The sequence below is a fragment of the Opisthocomus hoazin genome, chromosome 4 (assembly GCF_030867145.1).
Source record: "Opisthocomus hoazin isolate bOpiHoa1 chromosome 4, bOpiHoa1.hap1, whole genome shotgun sequence".
Classification (NCBI taxonomy): domain Eukaryota; kingdom Metazoa; phylum Chordata; class Aves; order Opisthocomiformes; family Opisthocomidae; genus Opisthocomus; species Opisthocomus hoazin.
In genome coordinates this window covers 45579487-45599687 of record NC_134417.1, presented here as the reverse complement: position 1 = coordinate 45599687, position 20201 = coordinate 45579487, and the positions used below count along the sequence as shown (strand labels likewise).

The 20201-nt window shown below is 42.0% G+C and overlaps 2 protein-coding genes and 1 long non-coding RNA gene across 4 annotated transcripts in view; 1 reads left to right on the top strand and 2 right to left on the bottom strand.

Moving 5' to 3' along the window:
• The window catches only part of LOC104336565 (C-C chemokine receptor type 2), a 10808-nt gene extending 8016 nt beyond the window's left edge, over positions 1-2792 (bottom strand). The window contains exon 1 of the mRNA XM_075418864.1: positions 2747-2792. The gene's annotated coding sequence lies outside the window, so the exon portion shown is untranslated. The remainder of the gene's footprint in view (positions 1-2746) is intronic.
• LOC142361161 (uncharacterized) overlaps positions 1-20201 on the top strand; it is a 23790-nt gene that overhangs the window by 443 nt on the left and 3146 nt on the right. Inside the window, exons 2-4 of one of the 2 annotated variants that reach the window (XR_012763731.1) lie at positions 5097-5167; positions 15400-15603; positions 18422-18515. This is a non-coding gene — a long non-coding RNA (uncharacterized LOC142361161). Of the gene's footprint in view, positions 1-4838; positions 5168-15399; positions 15604-18421; positions 18516-20201 lie in introns of those variants that run through there. The other variant, XR_012763730.1, reaches the window with a different exon arrangement.
• LOC104337275 (C-C chemokine receptor type 8) overlaps positions 17454-20201 on the bottom strand; it is a 16754-nt gene continuing 14006 nt past the window's right edge. The window contains exon 3 of the mRNA XM_009943219.2: positions 17454-19102. Coding sequence (XP_009941521.2) covers positions 18038-19093 — 1056 coding nt within the window. The 5' untranslated portion in view covers positions 19094-19102 and the 3' untranslated portion in view covers positions 17454-18037. The remainder of the gene's footprint in view (positions 19103-20201) is intronic.

The window sequence follows — 20201 nt, the reverse complement described above, 5'->3', positions numbered from 1 at the left end:
CTCATTTCACCTCAGAGGACTGTTTATGTTCTGAGTGTCCAAGAACTTGGGTGCAGTGAAGTGTGACCAAGCCCTGGGCCAAATATCTGCACCCTGGGAAAGAGTTCTTGTGGAGAAAATGAGCTTACAGCTTGGATGGCAGAAAATTTTATTTTCTTATTAATTGTGATGTTGTGAGCCAAAATAAATATTATTTAATTTCTTAAAGTTTTAACAAAGCTGCACTCACTGCAGTATCAGAGATTCTTGTAATGAAGATGTAGCTCTGAATCATGTCTTTTCAGATTTCTGTATTTTAGCTGCTTTGAGAGAAGCCTTGCTAACTCTTGAGTATTAGCTGTTATCTATAGCGTGTCACCTTTAGCTATAGAAGTGTCTAGGTGCTGGTATGTCTATCAGCCAATTCCATGTTAGAGTAATTCAAGCAAAGAGGCTCCTGGGTTGCTACATTGACTTCTTCAGTGATGGCAGTTGTCACATCTCAGTGAGTCTGCTGTGCCCGAAAGGGGATTTGGACAGTTTCCTTACGGAAATCGGAACATTTGATAACTACAAGTTAGAAGAGCATCTGTGCATTAATGGAGCTGCTTATCTCAAAACTCAATGACCCCCAAAGCTCCCTTTCCCTTTTTACAGTCTAAGACAAAATTCCTCTTTTGAAATGTGTGAACAGGTAACACAACACTACTCCCCCTGCCCTCGCTCTCTTCCTTTTCACAAATGGCAGCATTTGTCATACAGAGAAAGAAATTGCTTAATGACTTGTAGTCGGCTTAAAAGTATGTGTCACCAGCATCTAGGGCACTTTATGAAGAGGGAGAAGTACAATGTAGCACGAAGTAAAACTGAAACTTAAATGAAGAAAAATAATACCCCATATCCTGATAGCAGGTGTTGCAAGAGAGGTGCCCAATGTTTCCTGCTAACAGCTCTAGCTCTTTAACTTTGCCTTTGACTTTCCAGAAGGAGTCTGTGGACAGGCAAAACTACAGAGAAGACTGTGCACAGACACCAAAGACATCTTGGGAAGCAAGCATAAAAGTACATACTTTTCTTGAGTTCCCAGTAAAGCTGAAGGAAAAGATGGAAGTGTAATTTAAATGCTATATGTAAAACTCTGAGCTGATAGTTTCCTTCAAACACACCTTTTCATGTGGTAGCGACCACAGGATTTATTTCCAGGATATGAATGGGGAAAGACAGTCCCTTCTAAAATTAAACCTTGCTTTGGAAACCTGTTCCTCTTTTATAACAGCTGAGCATTAGAAACATCTCTTCAGAATTGCTTGCCTCCTAACTGATGAGGTTTTTTCATCCCTGTAGAACTTTCAAAGAAAAATATATTCTGGGCTGGAAAAAACAGTCTTAATTCTCTGTGAATCCTCAGGATCCAGTTGTTTCCATTCCCCACCAAAACAGAGAAACAGCCTTGCAAAAATTTTGAGCTTTTCTGCAGTTAAATAGAGTCAGTCTATGTGGTCACAAGACAGAAGAAGTAGGAGGTGTTCTTACCTAAACAATGTACAGTAAGAGAGTAGCATAAGCACTGAAAATAAGCACTTTGAGAAAGAGAAACTTGAGACTGCTACTAAATGTCTTCCTCCAAATCATGACTCTATTTGTAAGAGGGCTCTTCTCTTGAGTAGGCTATCCTGTGCTAGTATCTCTGTTTAGGTTTTTTTCCCAATGTCTCTGCTTAAACTTCTTGAGATAAAACATTGAATTCAGAGTAATTCAAACAACAATTGTACTCACAACCATTCTGGGGATGAAGTGGAGTATAAAAAAGAAGGATAATAGTCTGGAATGGAGATTGCCAACTTGTCATACGATCATGCCCCTGACATGTTATTGCTGTAAGAGTCTCCACACCAGCAGTTCAAGCCCACTCCTCTGGCACTGTCAACTGGCAAATGACAGTGCAATTCTCTCATGAAAGCAAAAGTTGCTCTAGCTGCATATTCAATACACTACCAAAAAAAGAAATATGTATTCTTAGGCTGTTGTAGCTTCTTTGCTAATATCCAAGTGGCAAGTCTCATTTATCCAAACCTACGAGCTCGCCTCTCCTGGTGTGTGAGAATGATACAATTCCAGTGTAGAAGGGATGAATTTTATTCATGTAAAACCTCATTAACAAAAATTTCAAGCCAGATCATGACTGATATATATGACATACAGAGTACAGGCTTTCTAATGTTGTGGCTCAGAGACATCACATTAAAAAGAGGAACAAATCCCAAAGAACATATCCCTTCATAACACGATAATGAAACAACACCTTTAACAAATTAAATACTTGAATAATACAAAGAAACCATATGATAGGATAGCGATGAAGAACATCTGCCATCTGCATCTGATAGAGCAAGATGTGGCTTAGATTTGGAGAGGTTAGATTAAGTGTGAAGGATTTCATGTCTGACCAGATAATATCCTTAGCAGAATATATTTTCAAGCTAGTGACCTCCCGGAACAGCTTCAAAACCAAGACATAGTAAGTTTCTAGTACAAAAAAGACCGTAGTTTTCTACACCATTTCTCCAGTTCAATTCTCTGCTCTCACATTTAGCCGTATCCTGAGTTGTAAGCTAGTTACAAGACACAATTGTTCTTAAAGATAGTGTTTCTACTTGAATGGTAACTACTGCCACTGTCATTAGGCACATATACTTCCCTACTGAGCGAATCTATGTCTATAGATACACATTTACATGTAAAAAAAGAAAAAATATTAGCTACTCACTGATTTATCAAGCTTGTTTTGTCTGACCGTGTCTTCTTCTTTGTGAACAAACACATAGTTAAACCCTAGATCTGAAAATAGGAAACAGCACTTCCTGTGTGATTTATTGCAAAACATTATTACAAGAAGCAAGGGCATGGTTCTTCTTTTCTGAAAATGCTGAGTTTCCAGGCCGAGTTCCTAACTGAGGGATGAAGACTTTATGGACATCTGCTTGTTTTGCTCCAGCTGGAACTGGAGCAGTCAGTATCTGAACTACTGCATCTCTTTACGTGGTGGAGACTGGGTGGTTAGATTCAATAAAATCCTGTTCTCGGGAAAATAAGTATTTTTAGCTGCTCCAGAGACTTCTGCAGCTCAACAGAAAGTAGTGTGAAATACCTGGCATACAGAATGTGTGCTTTTAAAATTAAATTCAGGTCTCCAGAGTGACTGTTGAAACAACCCCACCAGGGTATTCTTCATGCTCATTGTCACTGACCAACTTCTACATAATTTCTACATGGTTCTCCCTTTCATCATCACTAGTGAAAAAGAATCTGTAGGGAAAACTAGGATATGTTTATACTATGCAAAGCAGTGTCATGTTAGACAGCATCACACTTGCCTTAGGTGAGCATTGCAAAGAGAGACAAGTCAAGGTCCAGATGTTTCAGAGCTAATTAGGTCAGGCAGAGCACTGTGCTGGTAGAGCTACCTTCCTTCCAGTTATGTCATCAGCTCACACAGTCAACACCATACTGCACTGTGTGGTGTAGAACCCCCTCCTTGAACATCTGTTGTGATTTTTGCAAAGCCATTTGTAATCATCTTACACTTCTAAGAGGCTGTCATATGAGGCAAGCTGGAACCTGCAGCTCATTCCCTTTTTGATGTGGTGACATTGCAGGATTGAAATCAACGGAAAGAAAAAGAGATTAAAATAACAGAAAGTGGTTAAAATATATTTTTGCTTCAAAGGCAGGAAGTATAGTTGAGTGTACAGGCTGGTGTCATGCATTTATTTATTTAAAACGTTCACTTCACCAACGCCATTGGCACTGCAGCTGCAACAGCCTCCAGCTGTTGGAGTGATAATTGATGCCTATGTAAGTGATCATTTTAAACCAGGACTGATGACTAACATGACCACTTATCTGCTCCCTAAGGAGTCTTTGTACAATTTTATAGCAAGTTATAGCAAGGCTACATTTTTCAAATTTGCATTTTTTTTGGCAGCAGCTGTTTACTACTTTCTCTAAGACTGCTGGGTGGTTTCCTGCAGTGTTCCTGAAAAGATGTAAGATTGGCTTGTGCTACAATTATAGCTGGATTTTGTAATTTCCTAGAAAATGTATGTGGAGTTTGAATAAAACCAGTGATACATAATCTGACCACATGTGTTCCAGAGAGTATAAAAGAGACTCACAGAGCTGTTTCAGAAGGAGCCCCTAAACAAGACGTTAGGAAGAGGGACCCCTCTGATGGCTGAAAGGACATAAACATTTCCTGTTGATCTGGAAGGGGCTGTGTAGATTTTGCTGTAAATACAGACTGCAAACCACTGAAAACCTTCAAGCCTGGGCAGAAGGGGCATTCGCTACTGGACACAGTGGATAACAGGAAGACACAACCCATATTTTCTTTCTATACCATCTCTCTCTGAGTTGCTGTCTGAATTTGAAAAGTTATGGGTTTTACCACTCAGGACATCTCTTTCTACTCAATGTACAGGCTGCTAGTTCAGCAGTTTCCTTTGCAAGTTTAGTGTTTTATGAACTACTATGCCCGGTAAAGAAGTGATTGGCTTGCAGGGTCAAAAATCCTGCCTAAGGCACTTCGTTTTCACTGCACCGTGAGAAACAGGGGTGGTCACCTCGAGAAGGGGCTTGTCGCAGCTCTTGAGAGTGGGACTCCTTGAGAGTCCATTGCCCAGGGGCTACGGGCTACGGGTGAGTGTAATTGTCTGGGGGTACCAGAAGTAACCCTTGCCCTCTTCTCTCCCTGTCTTATGACAATGGGGCTTCCTTCTGTCTTTTTCAGGGACTTCCTGGAGTCACCAAGCTCCTCCTTTTTGCTTGCTCTATCAGTTTGCCCAAGAAAAATACAGTTACAGCTGAAACTAGCAGCGCTAATCTGTAAATGATGGCAAAAGTTTTGGAAAATTAGTAAATGCGGCACTTTGGGATTGAATCTCAAAAAAGACCTAGTTGTATAGCAAGCAGCCTATGCAGATAGTGCTTTCTAAACAAATGCGGGAGAAAATAAAATATATACAAACCTGCAATCATCCATATATTGATAGAACCGCTAAAATTTGACGTCTCTCAGGAATGGACAAATTCTTGTTTTCATTTTCTCTCTTACACAGACCAGTCTTAAGAAAAGTCACAGAAGAAGTCATCCTTGGAAGACCTACATGCTAATTTCATAATCTGTGAGGTAAGCAGTCGTCTTGAGTTTGGAGTAGTGGGTTTGACGGATCCTTGTGATGGGGAATAAGTGACTCATGACTTACAATTCACTTATAATTTGAGAAAGAAAGCACAGTTTTGCACACATTGTTTTGAAAGAGTTCAAATTCTTTGTGCCTCCAGTCTGGGTGCTTAAATTGAAGACAAGTGGACAGTGTTTTTAGGCTGCCTGACCTCCAGTTGCACTGACCTTTGAAAATCAGGGATGGTTTCTTTCTGAAATGGTAATGCAAATAATTGGAAGATGCTTTAGAAAGTTTGACTGAGATCAAAATACAGGAAAAATGAAAGATTAAAAAGAGAAGAAATATCTTATGTTGGACACTTAATTTTAGGCACCTGGGACTACGTTTTGAATTGTAGCTAAATTATTATATTATAGAGGATAGGGCCTGTTAGAAAGGACAGAGCCATCTGAAAATCCCTTTTTCAAGGATGTTGGGAGTCTGAAGAAATCCAGGGGAATGGAATGAAGTGTTCATTGGTCTAAAAAAGCATGGCGTGTGGGAGATCATTGGGAAAGGACTAGATTATCTCTGGAGAGCTTTCTCAGAAATGCTTTCTATGATTTTACTCTTAGCATCTTTCCTGTAAGGGTTTAGTGAGCTTTACTGACATTAACTAATCCAAAGAACTGCCTAGGAGATGGAAGCAGAGGAAGGAGTGGGAGAAAAGCCTTACAAAGTCAGAGACATTGCCAGGTGAAGATTGCTTGCCTTATAAAATTAGAGAACTACTTAGGTTCTCCGTCTATAAAATCAGAAAGAGCAAGAAGGGAAGAAAAGAGTGCATAAATTTCACCATGTTAATCAATTGAAATTCTATAAACAGGGAAGTACTGCTAGGTTGTACCAAAGAGAAGAATCAAAAAAGAACAAAAAATTTCTGCAAAAAACCTGTCTTACTTCAACTGGGGCTTTCTACAACCTGTCACAACACTACCACTGACAGAACTGAAGCAAGGGAACCCAACCATTATGTGCTTCTATGACTCCATCAAATGCTGAATGTAAGAGAGAACTAGCTTTTTCTGACAATAATTCTTTTGCCTTAAGTTTAGAATATTATGTGGATATTGAAGTCAAGACATAGGGATACACTCAGGGCACTGACATGATTTTCCTAATTTCTTGAAGAAGTCTCTTTTCTGTTCATGTGGAGGGAAAGGGAGAGCTGGAAACAGTTCACTGTTGTCCAAAATATCGGTAAAATTACCAAGCGAATTACCTAAATGGAAATGTCTGGGCCTCAGCTGTATGCCATTAAGACCATAGCAAAGATGAAGCGATGGCCTTGCAGTTCATCTGATATTCAAGGCCTCTCATGTGGAAGGGGAAATGCTGACTGCAGTCCCTGTGTTAGAGCATGTTTAAGAATTTCAGGCAAAGCAGGACAGGAGGAGGGAAGGTGCATACCGATGGAGTTGCTTTCCTGTTCCTCTTGTGTGCTTCAGCCTGTCTTTTTATGGTGAAATCAGATTAAGCAGATGTTTTGTGTTGAAAAAGGAGTTCGATAAATGTATTACTCAGTCCTGTGCAGTAGACACCTCTTGAGCGTCCTGATCCACACTGGCCCTCAGCAGACATTTTGCTGACTATCCTCAAGCTTACAGGGATGGGCATGTGGCAACTTCGGTTGAGCACAAGGAGGAGCAGACAGGAGGGCTTTGCAAGGTCTGTTGGTAGATAATTCATTCCAGACTCCTTCAAGCTGAATGTTGGAGACTGTAGGAATTCTCTCCCACCTTACCTGGTAATCGGCTAGCTAATGTAAGGGCTCCCTCTATAGTCAGAGGATAGAGGTAGGTATTTGCGGAGGGTAATTGCCTTTGTCTTAAGCTACTCCACTTTAGGCTGTCTTTAACGATAGAAAGAGCCTAGACAAGGAGTTCAGACTAGACTGCTAACCCGTTCAGTGATAAAACTGAGTTATACCCCAAACAAATGTTTCAGATAACCTGAATGAAATCTTTGGGACTTTTGGTGATGAGAAACCATTTTTTATTTTTGAAAAATATCAAGCCAAATATTTTTGATTTGCTGTTCTTTGGGGCTGAGGTGTTTTTTTAGCAGGTAAGCCTGCTAATGTTGTCTACATCCTTAGCTGAAGAGGAAGAGACCTATGCTGTAGATCTAAAGATCAGTCCTGCTCATCACCCACCCAGAAGAAGGAACAGATTTATTGGGCCACTATGAAGACTGAACCCTGCTCATGCTCATGAAAACTCTATGTGCTCCCCATCATGTCACAGAATTAAGGCTGCAAAGGCCATCCTCCTCTTCCGCTATGTCCTCACACCCATGCAGGTGTTCTAAAGGGGCATTGTGTTTTGGAAGAGGTAGGAAGATACATAAAAGCGAAACATAGTTTCTATTGACAGCATGTGAATGATGGCATGTGAAAGTTGCATTGTCAGCTGCTCAGGTGTCGTAGTACTTCCTCACAGCTTTGGACATTGCACAGAGCCTTGGACAAGTAAGATATGACAACTGAGATGTGAGTCAGTTGGGAGGTAAACATATTATTAAGATATTCTGAGTTGCTCACAGGAAGAAGTACAGAAGGAAATATCAGTGCAATCTGCCCTCCATGTTAACCTCCTGAGTACACACATCACGATGCTTCGCTCAGTTTGCAGGAGCTGTGCTCCCAGCTGAGGGACTGTTTAGTCAGGATTCTTTTTATTGCACTTCACTAGCATACAGGACCAGGCCCTATTTAATGTACACTACCCAGATGCTTCTTGGACTGCAGAAATTTGCTTTTCCCTCATGATCATGTCTCTAGTTGTGTTAGGGTAATATCCAATTGCTTCACAGATATTACAGTATTTGTCTTCTCATCACATTTATGAGATGAATCAATACAATGATCTCCATTTTGCAATGAGGATGCCAAAGTGCCAAGATCATGAATAACACTGTCAAGCATCTATTAGTTTGAGAAACGTGGTTTGTGAACTGTTTTTCTCCAAAGCAAAGTATTGTTCTAGGGCATGGTTCCCATCTGTTGTAGCTGCCGGTTCTTGGTCTTCACATGTGGCCCTGGAACATGAGGAACACAACTTCAGAGGCCATCTATGAAAATCTAAGTTTAAGTTTAGACCTACTTTGTTAGCTGAAGGGCTGTGGATAGGCTGTTCATGCCATTGTGCAAAACAGTATCAGTGTTAGCAAGCGTGATATGAAGCCAAGTCCATCTGAAGCTTTCAGATCACATTGCAATAGTTGTTTTATGCCAGTATATTTAGCACATGCAAACTAGTTTGCCGTTCTTCTTGGAAGAGATTAAGGAAGTGTTAAGGTGAAAGGAAGCCACAAATAAATAATAAAAATAACTTCAACTGGAAAGCCATCTGAGCAAGAGAATTCGAAGAAAAGCTGGTATTTCTGCCTGAGCTGTACTAAAGTATTCTGGGATAAAGTCCTACATAAAACTTTAAGTGAATCTTAGCAAAAAAATTTTATTTGTGCTGCCTGAAGTACACTTGGATTTGCCTGAAATCTCAAATCCAAACTATCGCTGGCATGTTTCTTCAGGGAATTAACATTGTACACTAACGCTTCATTTTACAAGACTTCTTCAAGTCACAATGTATTTTCAATATTATTAGCACTTGTCCTTGGATAGTGGAGAATTTTACTGTCTGTTAGTGTTTTCCACACTGATGAGGGACCATTTCTTATCTCCTAGATGTTCATATGTCACATGCATTAAACATTAAATGCTTAGACAGTGCTCCGCACTGACACTTCCAACTTCCCTCCCTCCACTCATTTAATTGAAAAGACTGTCAGGTAAGTCTAAGCCCCTCAAGCCTGTGTTTTTTTCCCTGAAATCAGGGAGTGTGTTCTGGGTTGTAGCCTAACATTTTGTCTACATGAGCAAAAAGCATAGAAAAATCAGGGCCAAAGGCTCTCGACATCAGCCACAACTTGGAAAAGCTGTACCAGAAAGCTGTGACAAGTAAAACCACAATTTATCTGCTAGTTTGAGAGTCAGTGTGAAGGAGGAGAAGAGCAGGATGACCTATTAGGAGAGGAGATAGACTGACCAGCTGACAGTGGAGTGCACTGGGATGGATGAGAGAGGACACCTGATTATCTTCTCCAGCTCAATAGAAAGAAAGGAACTGCTGACAGAGAGAGAAGTTGGGCATGGAAGTCATCTAAGGGCCACCAGAGTTTCAGCAGACTGCTGAGATTTTCGGGTTCTTAAAGAAACTTGAAGTCAGGCAAGCTTCAGAACTTAACGGCATTATGAAGTCGTGTCAGCAGAAAATTGTAAACTGCAGAAAGTTTTGTATCTCACTTCTGGGTTAATTTATTAATGCATTTGGGGTTTGCATTGGATAATGTATTTGGGTTAGAATGTATTTCTAATTAAGGAGAGCAAAACCCACACAACATATCAGAAAGAAGACTGTGTGAGGTGTGTTTCTGTAGCCAAGATTCTAGTGTAAGGACTCCAGGTAGTTATAGTGTGTGGCCACAAATGAACAGGATCATTGATTTTGGCTGATCCAACTCTTCTTCTTTGTATCTTTATCTTAAATAAGAGGAGAAGGTGATAAGTAGTTCTTATCTGGATTTTTTTAACACTGATGTCAAGCCCTGGAAAACATTACACAAATCCCAATGATTATTGCGTCCTGCCTCATGGAATTCAGTGGTGGATCTCAAACATGTAACAGAACCTGGCTTTAAATTGATTGTCATATACAGGGCTGTGAAATCTCAGGCTTTCCGGATGAGGCACATTCACTCTCACGCCTGTTTTGGGTTTCCCCAAAGTGATGCTGTTCCTCATAAATTTGCAGTGCCACAACCCAGTCTGTCTACCAAGGTGCTCACTGCTGCCTAATTGGCCTCGTCTGTGGGGCAAATGTAATACAGTTCTGTTATGGGAAAAAGGAAACACCTTCTACAAAAATGCAAGAATTTATTGTTAGTATAGTTGAACTTTTAGCACTCTAATCCAACAATCATCATTAGTCCAGATGTAATTATCTCAGAAAAAGAAGACAAGAGAAAAAATAAAAAAGACATTAATACTTTTGGGCAAAAACATCTTAACAGTAGTAATAGTAATAATTACAAAAATAATAGTTGAATTTGTTGTATACACACTTCCTAGTTTATACCTCTTTTCTAAGCGTAATTCTTTTACTCTTCCACGGCTCCTCTGAGTCCTAAGGTCAACGGCTTCAGCCTGTCGGTCCCTCATGAAAGAGTCCCTCTATATCTAATCCTCTATCCCTGCTTCTCAAAGCCTCCGCTATCATACCAGAACTACATTTCTCTATGTTGCAACATCATGTTAGAGTCATGTTAGAGAGAATAGCTACTTCTTATTACTATCTGTGTAAAAACTGTGGTTGTGCCACACAAAGATAAGCAAAACTAGGACAAAAATAAATATAGGCAACAGCAGTTCTTCTGAGCAGTTATTGGTATTGCTATTGCCAGACCACAGGCTTTGTACTGAGTGTGCAAGGCCTCAGGCCTGAGGCTTGCCAGCTTGGCTTTGTCTGAACTCCTCTTGACCTGCCTGAAGCTTTATTTTTGCCAAGTCTGAGGCCTTGCACACTCAGTACAAAGCCTGTGGCCTGACAATAGCAATACCAATGCCGCATTACTGGGTGAAATATCATCTTACTGGGTGACAGGGCTACAGGAGACACTTGGAAAGCACAGTCTCCATTTGCAAGGTTACAGAAGTCTCTCCCTTGTTACATCCTCCTGTAACAAGACGTAATATTCAGTGAACATTTCACAAGACAATACTAAGAGGATATAGTAATGTATTTCCAGAACTTGTTACGGTTTTGAGCTGTAAATAGAGAGACTAGAGGAATTCAGCAACATGTCTTTCACTCACCAACCTTCCGCACAGGGCAGCTTTGCTTAGCCCCAGCTGTTGAGAGCCAACAACCTGGCAGGTTGATACGGAGAAGCAAAGAGGTGTGCTATGAGGAAAGGATTGGGGACAAAGGCACAGACTTACTCTCTAGCATGTTTACAGCAGAAATGAAATCAAGGTGCTAGAGACTCTTGAAACAGAGGAAGTAGTCCTGAGGAGTGGGAAGGCTGTGCTAAGGGAAGTGCCCCAGAAGAAAGAAAAAGGGGCAAGGAAACAGAAAGCTCAAGAGTGTACTACAGTGGGTTGAAATTTCTGAGTAGGAGTGTGGTTAAACAGCTCCTGGAATGAAGAGCAGTGCCAAGTCATGACTTCACGTTTCCCCTTCCTGCTGAGAGATGAGATGATCTTTCACTTTACAATTTTGTCTTCTACCATGCAACAACTGTTGTTGGCATATTTTTTTCTGTATTGTTTTTAGACACACTGTGCTGGGTTCCCAGCAGTTGGTGGCACTATTTGGTTTTGTCACAAGTCTTCCATCCCAGCCAGACTCTGAGTCTTCTTCATGTCTCCCATGCTCCTACTGTCACAGACTACTGATGTCCATGACCCTAAACTCCTGGAGAACCTGAGAGACTCTCCAAAAGCCAGTCCTGGCGACGTCCTGGTGCACAGGCTGTAAGAAGTGGAGCAATGTGTTTATATTGCACAGTTACAGGTACATCTGAGCTAGGTCCAGGATCAGCAGCTGTGTGACCTGTTAGTCGTAGCTTTCAGCTGCTAATTAGCCTGAGTGCAGCAGACTGCTTTTTTGACCTCACAGGTTTGTGTCTCTGAAGCAGTCTCTCTATGTGATACTGTGTTGGCACATTTCTTATTTTGGAAGTGACTTTGTTATCTCTTCAAGACCCTGAACTGCCCATTGTAGAAATGGCACTGGAAAAAAAGTTATTTCTAGCAACTCATGCATGTTTTTTCTGAATCTTTGACATCTAGTAGTGTGTGTGACTTGTGAGCTAAGATTGCTATTGTGAAACAATCTGCAGTGTCTTGAATTTCACACAACTTTTGCCAAATAGCCTAACCCCTTGAGAGTGTGTGGTCCCAGGGCTGGAAAGCTACCGGGGCTGCCAGTGACAAGGGTCTGCCTGGAGACCACTGCCGTCAGCATCTAATGGGCAGCAAAGAACAACTGGTAGGAGCATGAATAAATTTTTCAGCCCTCTGGAGGCTATACTCATGGTTTCCAAACTCACTGAGAAGACTAGTGTCGTGGTTTAGCCTGGCTGAAAGCCAGGTGCCCGCAAAAGCCGCTCTGTCACTCTCGCTCCTCAGCTGGACAGAGGAGAAAAAATACAATGAAAGGCTCATGGGTCAAGATAAGGACAGGGAGAGATTGCTCAGAAATTAATGTCACAGGCAAAACAGACTCACCTTGGGGAAAAAGTTGAATTTATCACAAATCAAATCAGAGTAGGGCAATGAGAAATAAAACCAAATCTTAAAACACCTTTCCCCCACCCTTCCCTTCTCAGGCTCAACTTTACACCCATTTTATCTACCTCCTCCCCCGGAGCTGTGCAGGGGGACAGGGAATGGATGCTGCGGTCAGTTCATCACACGTTGTCTCTGCCACTTCTTCCTTCTCACGCTCCTCTCCTGCTCCAGCGTGGGGTCCCTCCCACGGGGGACAGTCCTCCATGGACTGCTCCAACATGAGTCCTTTCCACAGGGTGCAGTCCTTCACAAAGAGACTGCTCCAGTGAGGGTCCCCCATGGGGTCACAAACCCTGTCAGCAAACCTGCTCTAGCGTGGGCTCCTCTCTCCACAGGGCCACAGGTCCTGCCAGGAGCCTGCTCCAGCATGGGCTTCCCACGGGGACACGGCCTCCTTCAGGCATCCACCTGCTCCAGCGTGGGGTCTTCCATGGGCTGCAGGTGGATATCTGCTCTACTGTGGACCTCCATGGGCTGCAGGGGCTCAGCCTGCCTCACCGTGGCCTTCACCATGGGCCGCAGGGGAATGTCTGCTTCAGTGCCTGGAGCACCTCCTCCCCCTCCTTCTTCACTGACCTTGGTGTCTGCAAAGTTCTCACTCCTCTCTCCAGCTGCAAATGCCATTATGCAGGGTTGGTTTTTTTTTTTCTTCTTAAATATCTTATCACAGAGGTGCTACCACCGTCGCTGATGGGCTTGGCCTTGGCCAGCGGCGGGTCCATCTTGGAGCCATCTGGCATTGGCTCTATTGAACACAGAGGAAGCTTCTAGCAGCTTCTCACAAAAGCCACCCGTGTAGCCCCTCCACTACCAAAACCTTGCCAAGCAAGCCCAGTATACTAGCTTAAGTAATGTTGTATTATAAGATGAAGATTAATGTGATTTTTTTTCCAGAGCTGTATCATCCTGAAATATTGCATTTTTGACATTGTTTCAATGAGTGGTTTCTATGGGTTGATTCCCACTTTTGTTGTACTGCTTAAGCATCTTAACTGAGAGTTCTACCTGCATTTTACTGTTTAGTTTTAATCTAGCAGCTTGAGCAGATGCAGCCACAAAAAGTTGAGTAAATGAAACTCCAGTATTTAGTCAGAAATGAAAATACAATTTTCTTTCGTAGAAGTGGAATTGGTGAGGAAAGTAGACATTTTCTACACCTTCTGTGGGTTGTCTCCCTTGATCTTCTCTCACTATTCCGATTGTGAGGGCACAACCCCTTAGCTAGGTCACAGACCTCTACACCTGCTAGACGATAAGGGCAGGTCCAGATGCTGACACAGAACAAACCAGCACTTTACCCTGCTCTGACACCAGATGCAGCTCTTCATTTTTCCTTATGAAAATAGGGGGGCTTCATGGGGCCAAAGAGATGTAGAGCAAGAGCGTACACAACCTCCAAGTACTGTTCCTGAATGGGCAGAATCTCACTGCAAGGAGTTTTTCTGCCTGTGGAATGATCTCCCATGTTCACTTTTTTAATCTCCCAGGCGCCCTCATCAAATCGGATTTCTCATGACCCTAGCCTGGGGAGGTGGGCCAAATTTGATGCATCTAAAATTCAATCTCACATCTTCTTAAAGTTGGGCTGTCTTATGTTAAGTCAACAGGACTAAGGAACACTACAAAAGCTGTAAATCTGGCAACTGCAGGCTGAAGAAAAGCCAGGAGGAATCACCAACAGCAGCACAACTTACATGGTGTTCTTGCTTTTCTAACTCTCCCAGTTCTCCTTTGCACTGCTTTGCACAGTTTCATTAGACTTCATTTATTTTAAAGGTCTGGGAGCTGTTTTTGAGGAAGTGCAAATGTGGATGTTTTGCTGCTCACTGCCAAGTGGTCTTGGACTAGAATAAGGTCAGAATTTCCTGTAATAGTGTCATAGGCATCATACTGCAGAATACCAGAGAAACGTGTAACAGGAAAGTGAAGGATTGTGAAACTTTAGATGAAAATCAATAGCTAGAAAGTTCAAACAGGTTCAGACATATTTTAGGACTAGCTAGGGAAATGTTACCAAACATGAAAAGTGTTACTTTACTTAACATTTTAGCTGGCAATCTGATATCACTGGTAGGTGTTACAATTTGGTCCTTGGAGAAACATTAATTGCTTTAGTTGTGCAACATCTGTTATTCTACAAACAGCAATAATTTCCTTATTCCATCCTTTTCAGAATAGGGATCAACTTTGCACTAATTTAATGGAACAAAACTGGGCTTGATATTTTGGCATATATATTCACGTTACCACACACAGCACAAGGAAATCCAGGTGACATCAAACCTGAATGTTCCTTGGTGCTTTTGCAGTGGTCTTTGCAGCTGACAATATCTCAGCACGTGAAAACTAGCTGGTCTGGTTATGAGTAGATTGCAAAATTCTTTTACCATTTTTACTTTGTGTCAGAACCCTTGAAACTGAGGAAATAGTGCATCTGCTGCCTGCTTTATTCCAGAGAGTATATTATGTCTGCAGAAGAAAGCAGACTGTTGTTGACAAGTTTCTACCTAAAAAAAATGTATAATGGAAAAATTGTCAGTACCATTTCCTTAATAGTATCCTACTAGTGTAGTACGGTTATCCAGAACTGTTTCAGTGTAGAGAAGTGCAAAAATTTTTGAACATTGCTTGGTGTCTCCATAGATTCTTTCCATCCCATGTAAGAGTAGCAGACTTACAACATCTAAAATAAAATTTCATGTTTAGAGAAGAGACACAATGCTTCTGAGAGCTCTGCTGTTTATGAGTACTTGGGTGATGCCAGGTATGTTTGTGTGTCTGTTCTGGTAGTTCGTACAGTAAAAGAGGTAAAATAGCGACTTGTATTATTCCTTTTTGCAGCACCAAGACAGACACAGAGACAGAGAAAGAGCCTTTTGAAGAGAAAGCTGTCCTAATAATCTGTGATCTTGATCTCTGAGAGACTGACTGTACTGAGCTCTGCTTGAGCAGAGGATGTGGGGTTTGGATCTACCCTTCTGGATTCTTAAATACCAGTCTTTCAAACACAGCAGTGGAAGCCAAGGAGGAGGAATAAACTCTGAAGTGAGTCCAGAAAAAAACTACTTTTTTACTCCTTTGGTTAAGATTTGGGTTAATTCTGCTATTACACACACACAGAGAACATGATTTCAGTGGAATCTGGACAAAAAAAATAATAGAAACCAAAGAGTTTGGTCCTTGTCTTGCAATCCAGAGAGAATCCTAGTCTACTGCTGAAAACATTGCTGCATTAATGATGCAATTAGGACATTTTAGGCTGACATATGCAGAATTTCATAATGGCATTGGAAAGAATTGTGCATGTCTGGGGCATATCTAGTACATATCAATTTGAATGACATAACAACCTGAAAAGGGGAATGATCTTTGAAAAATTACAGTGCTTTTGACCGTCTTGTCTTTATACAGTTTGAAATTCAGCAAGGCAAATAAACGATTACTGAAAAATAAGAATTTAAGGACTTTATCCCTTATTCCTTGTTTCTTCTGAATAACAAGATTGCAGATGTGATCCAAATCTGTGTTTTAAAACCAGAGAGTCCTTTACCTAAAAGCAGTCTTTGCTTGGTTTTGGTCTTTTTTACACAACTGTTGGCAAAACAAAGTCATCAGGGCAAATTGTTTGCTGTTTCACACGTGCCTAATTTCAATCAGAAAAAAAGCTGCCAAAAATAGATGCTGATATGAAATGATCGTTATCTGAAATCTAGAGACCTAAAAAAGTGCAGGGGACTCTCCACAGATACTTTATATCATTGAAGGCAGCTCCTTGGTGCTGTAAGTCCCATGCAGTCTGGATGGGACCAGAGTCCCCTCTCTGATCAATGTCGGTTGTGTCTCTTCCCTGCAGCCAGGGAACTTGGCTCCTGACTGCCAAGCTGTGTGCTGTCTAAGCTACAGTGATGCAGCTCATTGGGAAAGTGTTAGTGTGTGAGAGCTGGCCTGAAACATTTCCATCTTCCCTTCTTCTCAAAATATCAATTAAAAAAGAAAATATATATATAACTTCTGTTTCTTCTTACTTCCATTTTCATCTGAAACATCAAGAGGTAAGTTGATGGTAAATGTCACAGAACATTTTAAACAGAATTCCTTTTATCCAAACTCCAAAATTTTAGCCACAGGTGGAAGATATCTGACCTGAGATGCTGGCCCATGTTTCTTTTCAATCATTGAAGTGCTGCACAGCACAAAAAACCCCACAGAAATACAAGAACAGAGGGCTTTGTTTCTAAATACCTAGAAGTCTTTTGAGAAGTGAAACAGTATGATAATTAAGCTTCAGGACATTTCTTATCCATGGAGGAATAATACCTAGAAACGTTAATTACACTACCTATCATAAATGAAAGAAGCATTTTCTACACTGTGTAGCTAATGGCAAGAATATTTCAGCACGGAGTTTTGAAATGTATTTGGAATTTTTAGGAAACATTATAAAATGCAGTTATATTTTCAGAAGGAAAGGTAGAACTAAGAAAACATATAGTATTTTTTATTAGCCTAGAAGAGACAACACCCAGGCTGTGTTTTTCCTGGTTTCAGGTACTCTCTTGTTTAACTTCTATAATTTTGTTTACAGTAATATTACCTCAGTATAAATGTTATTTTTTCACTGTGAATTTTTATTGGGATTTTGAGAACAATTCTTTCTTGGCAGGAAAGTGGAGGCAAGACATTTTGCTGAAGAGCTCCAGGGTGCCTCTCAATTCCGTCAGATGTATCTTATGTGTCACCAGCTCAAATATCAGTAAAAACATCCTTTCATTATCTAACCTAGGCTTGTGAGTCATTAGAAAGACTTTCAGGAGCCAAGACAAAAAAGGTGCAGTTAATGTGTTTATTCAAAGAAAACATTTCTAAAACAGCAGAAAATAATGATGTATGGAAAAAGAGACAGAGCCTAGGTGCTACATGCCATTTTGTGGTGGTTGCATTTAGCAGTGAGCGATGAGTGCTGGGAGCACTCAGTTGGATGTCCCACACCTCCAGCTGTGACGCAGATTACTGGGCTATTTGATGACGACACATTCAGGTGTATGGGCCTCTACAAGTGACCAGTATAGGGGACACCTGGAGGCACTCTCTGCTATTTCTGAAGGCATAACCATCAAAGGCTGCTTTGTGTCCCATGCCTGTCCCATGGATGAAGGGATTCAGGTATGGAACAGCTTTCACAAGGCAGAGCACTTTAGGGGGTGAAGCAGAAGTGATGCTGAAATGTATTAACAGAGCTCTAAAACTTAATTAAAAATCATTCTGTGGCAAGCGTGTGGGGTGACCATCTTACAAATGCATTGGTGCTCTTAGGAAACTAATGTTGCTACTTACTGTGCCATAGTTCACAGCGTATGCCAAAAAGTGGGATAGGCATACTGGCCCTCCCAAGAGGGTGCCGCACACATGATATAACCTCCAGGGCCATGTCAGAGCTTAGGCCAACTTCTTGCACCAGAAAAAGGCAGCTCAGGTGGGCTCACAGGAATCCTGTGCTGTCAGAGCAGCTGGAGAGCTGGGTGGGTGCTGAAAATGACGGACCAGCCCCTGCACCTCCAACAGGGTTGGACAGGACACGAACACAGGACTGGAGCAGTCCTTTAAGATGGGCCTTGAATGTCACTCCAGCAAAGGCGTAGATCACGGGGTTCAGGCAGCAGTGGATGAAGGAGATGGTTTCTGTCAGCTGCAGGGCCAGGGCTATCTGGTAGCTTGCCTTGCAGTCATTGATGATGTGCAGGCTCTGCAGAGAGTCTAGGAGCAACGCAATGTTGAAGGGAGTCCAGAAGACGAAGAAAACAATGACAATGATGAAAATCATCTTGATTGCCTTGATCTTGTTCCGATTTTTGCATTTTTGCAGGTTTTTCAGTATCTGGGCATAGCAGAAAATGAGGATGCTAAGGGGAATCAAGAGGCCTAAGATATTGGCTGCAAACTGAGACGCGACCTTCCAGGTATTGTCACCTGGGGGGTATCTGGCAACACACTGTACAGACTGCTGGATTTCCAGCTGCTGGTTGAACATGATGTTGGGTACAGAAGCCAAGCCAGCCACCAGCCACAGGATTAAACTGATAATTATGCCACAAGAGGCTGTCCGTATCCTCACGGCATAGACAGCATGGACAATTGCTATATACCTGTCTATGCTCATGAGGGTTATAAAGAAAATACTGCTATAAAAACCTGTGTAATAAATGCCAGCCATTATCTTGCACATAGCGTTGCCAAAAACCCACTGGTCTGAAGCGTAGTGGGCTTGGAAAGGGAGAGGCAAAATGAAGAGGAGATTGGAGGCTGTGAGGTTCAGCAGGCAGATGTCAGTCATTGTCGTCAGCCTTTTCCGGGTCAGGAGAACCCATAGGACCAAGGAGTTTCCCAGAAGGCAGAAGACAAACACAAGGCAGTAAAGGATCGGCAGAAAGAGGGATTTGAACCTGCGAAAGCCGTTTCCTTCGTTGCACGGAGCAGTGTTTTCGTCATATCCATAGTCATATTCTGTTGTGCCAGGGAACTGGCTTGTGGGATTCATCTCAGATACCTATGCAGGAAAGAGCAAGGGATAAATTGCTGGCTGGCACAGCACTCCCAGGGTGGCTTCTGCCTCTCTCTGTGCTGCATAGAGCCCGTGGGTCAGCCCCCAGGCAGAGAGGGACTGCAAAATGCAGTCTCAGTCTCACTGGTTGGACAAGAGGCACCCAGAAGGCTGCGCCTGCCGGTTGCCAGACATTCCTATACCTGCGTAAGTGTGAGCACTGGAATGCCTTTGATTTCCCCGAAACTGCCTCAGTGCCAGTGAGTTAGCACCTCATCATTATAGCAACAGGGGAAAATTCATTCTCTGAATAGTCACGATGGTGCAAAATGGTACAAACCCTGCATCTGATCTAAGAATCTGGACTTTCTTGTGCTCCCTGGGGTGGGGAAGCTTTTTGCCGGTAGCATGAAGACCCTTATAAAAGTGTTTAGACTGAAGAAACCATCACCCAGTAGCACAACCACATTTTTAGCTGAGCTGCTAAGGGCTGGATGCTGGCATGGAGTGCAGAGACACATAAGCTAGTTTTCCACGGGTGGGTGCAGGATCGCATCCAAAAAAGCTCTGCAGCATCAAGGAATTCACAGGGCTACACAGCAGCACTTGCAGTGCCAAGCTCTGGGCTGCTGCAGTGAGGCTGCTACTGACCTCCCTGTCAGCTTGTGAGCAGCTTGGCTGCGCCTGCTGCTAAAACACAGCAGTTTATTACTCCTGCCTGTTCTTCCCAACTTCAGTTTTCTATTTTTTTGGTTTTAGAGAAAACAAAAACAATTTGGGGAGGTGTTTCGTCTCTGTAACTTCTGAAAAATTGCAATGAATACAGCTTTAAAATAGTCTCACCTGCTCTCCGAAAGTGAGTCAGTGCTTTCAGATGTCACCTCATGACCCCTGTAAAAGGGTAACTGGTTTGCAGAGTTAAGTGTTCACATTTTAAGAAGTAATGGTTCTTTCAAAAGATACTGTTTCAGAGGAGTTTGCTGTGTCCCTGCTAAGACATTTGCATGTTTATTGTGCACTGCACATATGTTATGCTTGCATATGGGTTGATCACTTCTTTAAAGAGCTTCAAAGACACAGATTTTCCAGGAGGGAAGAATCATTT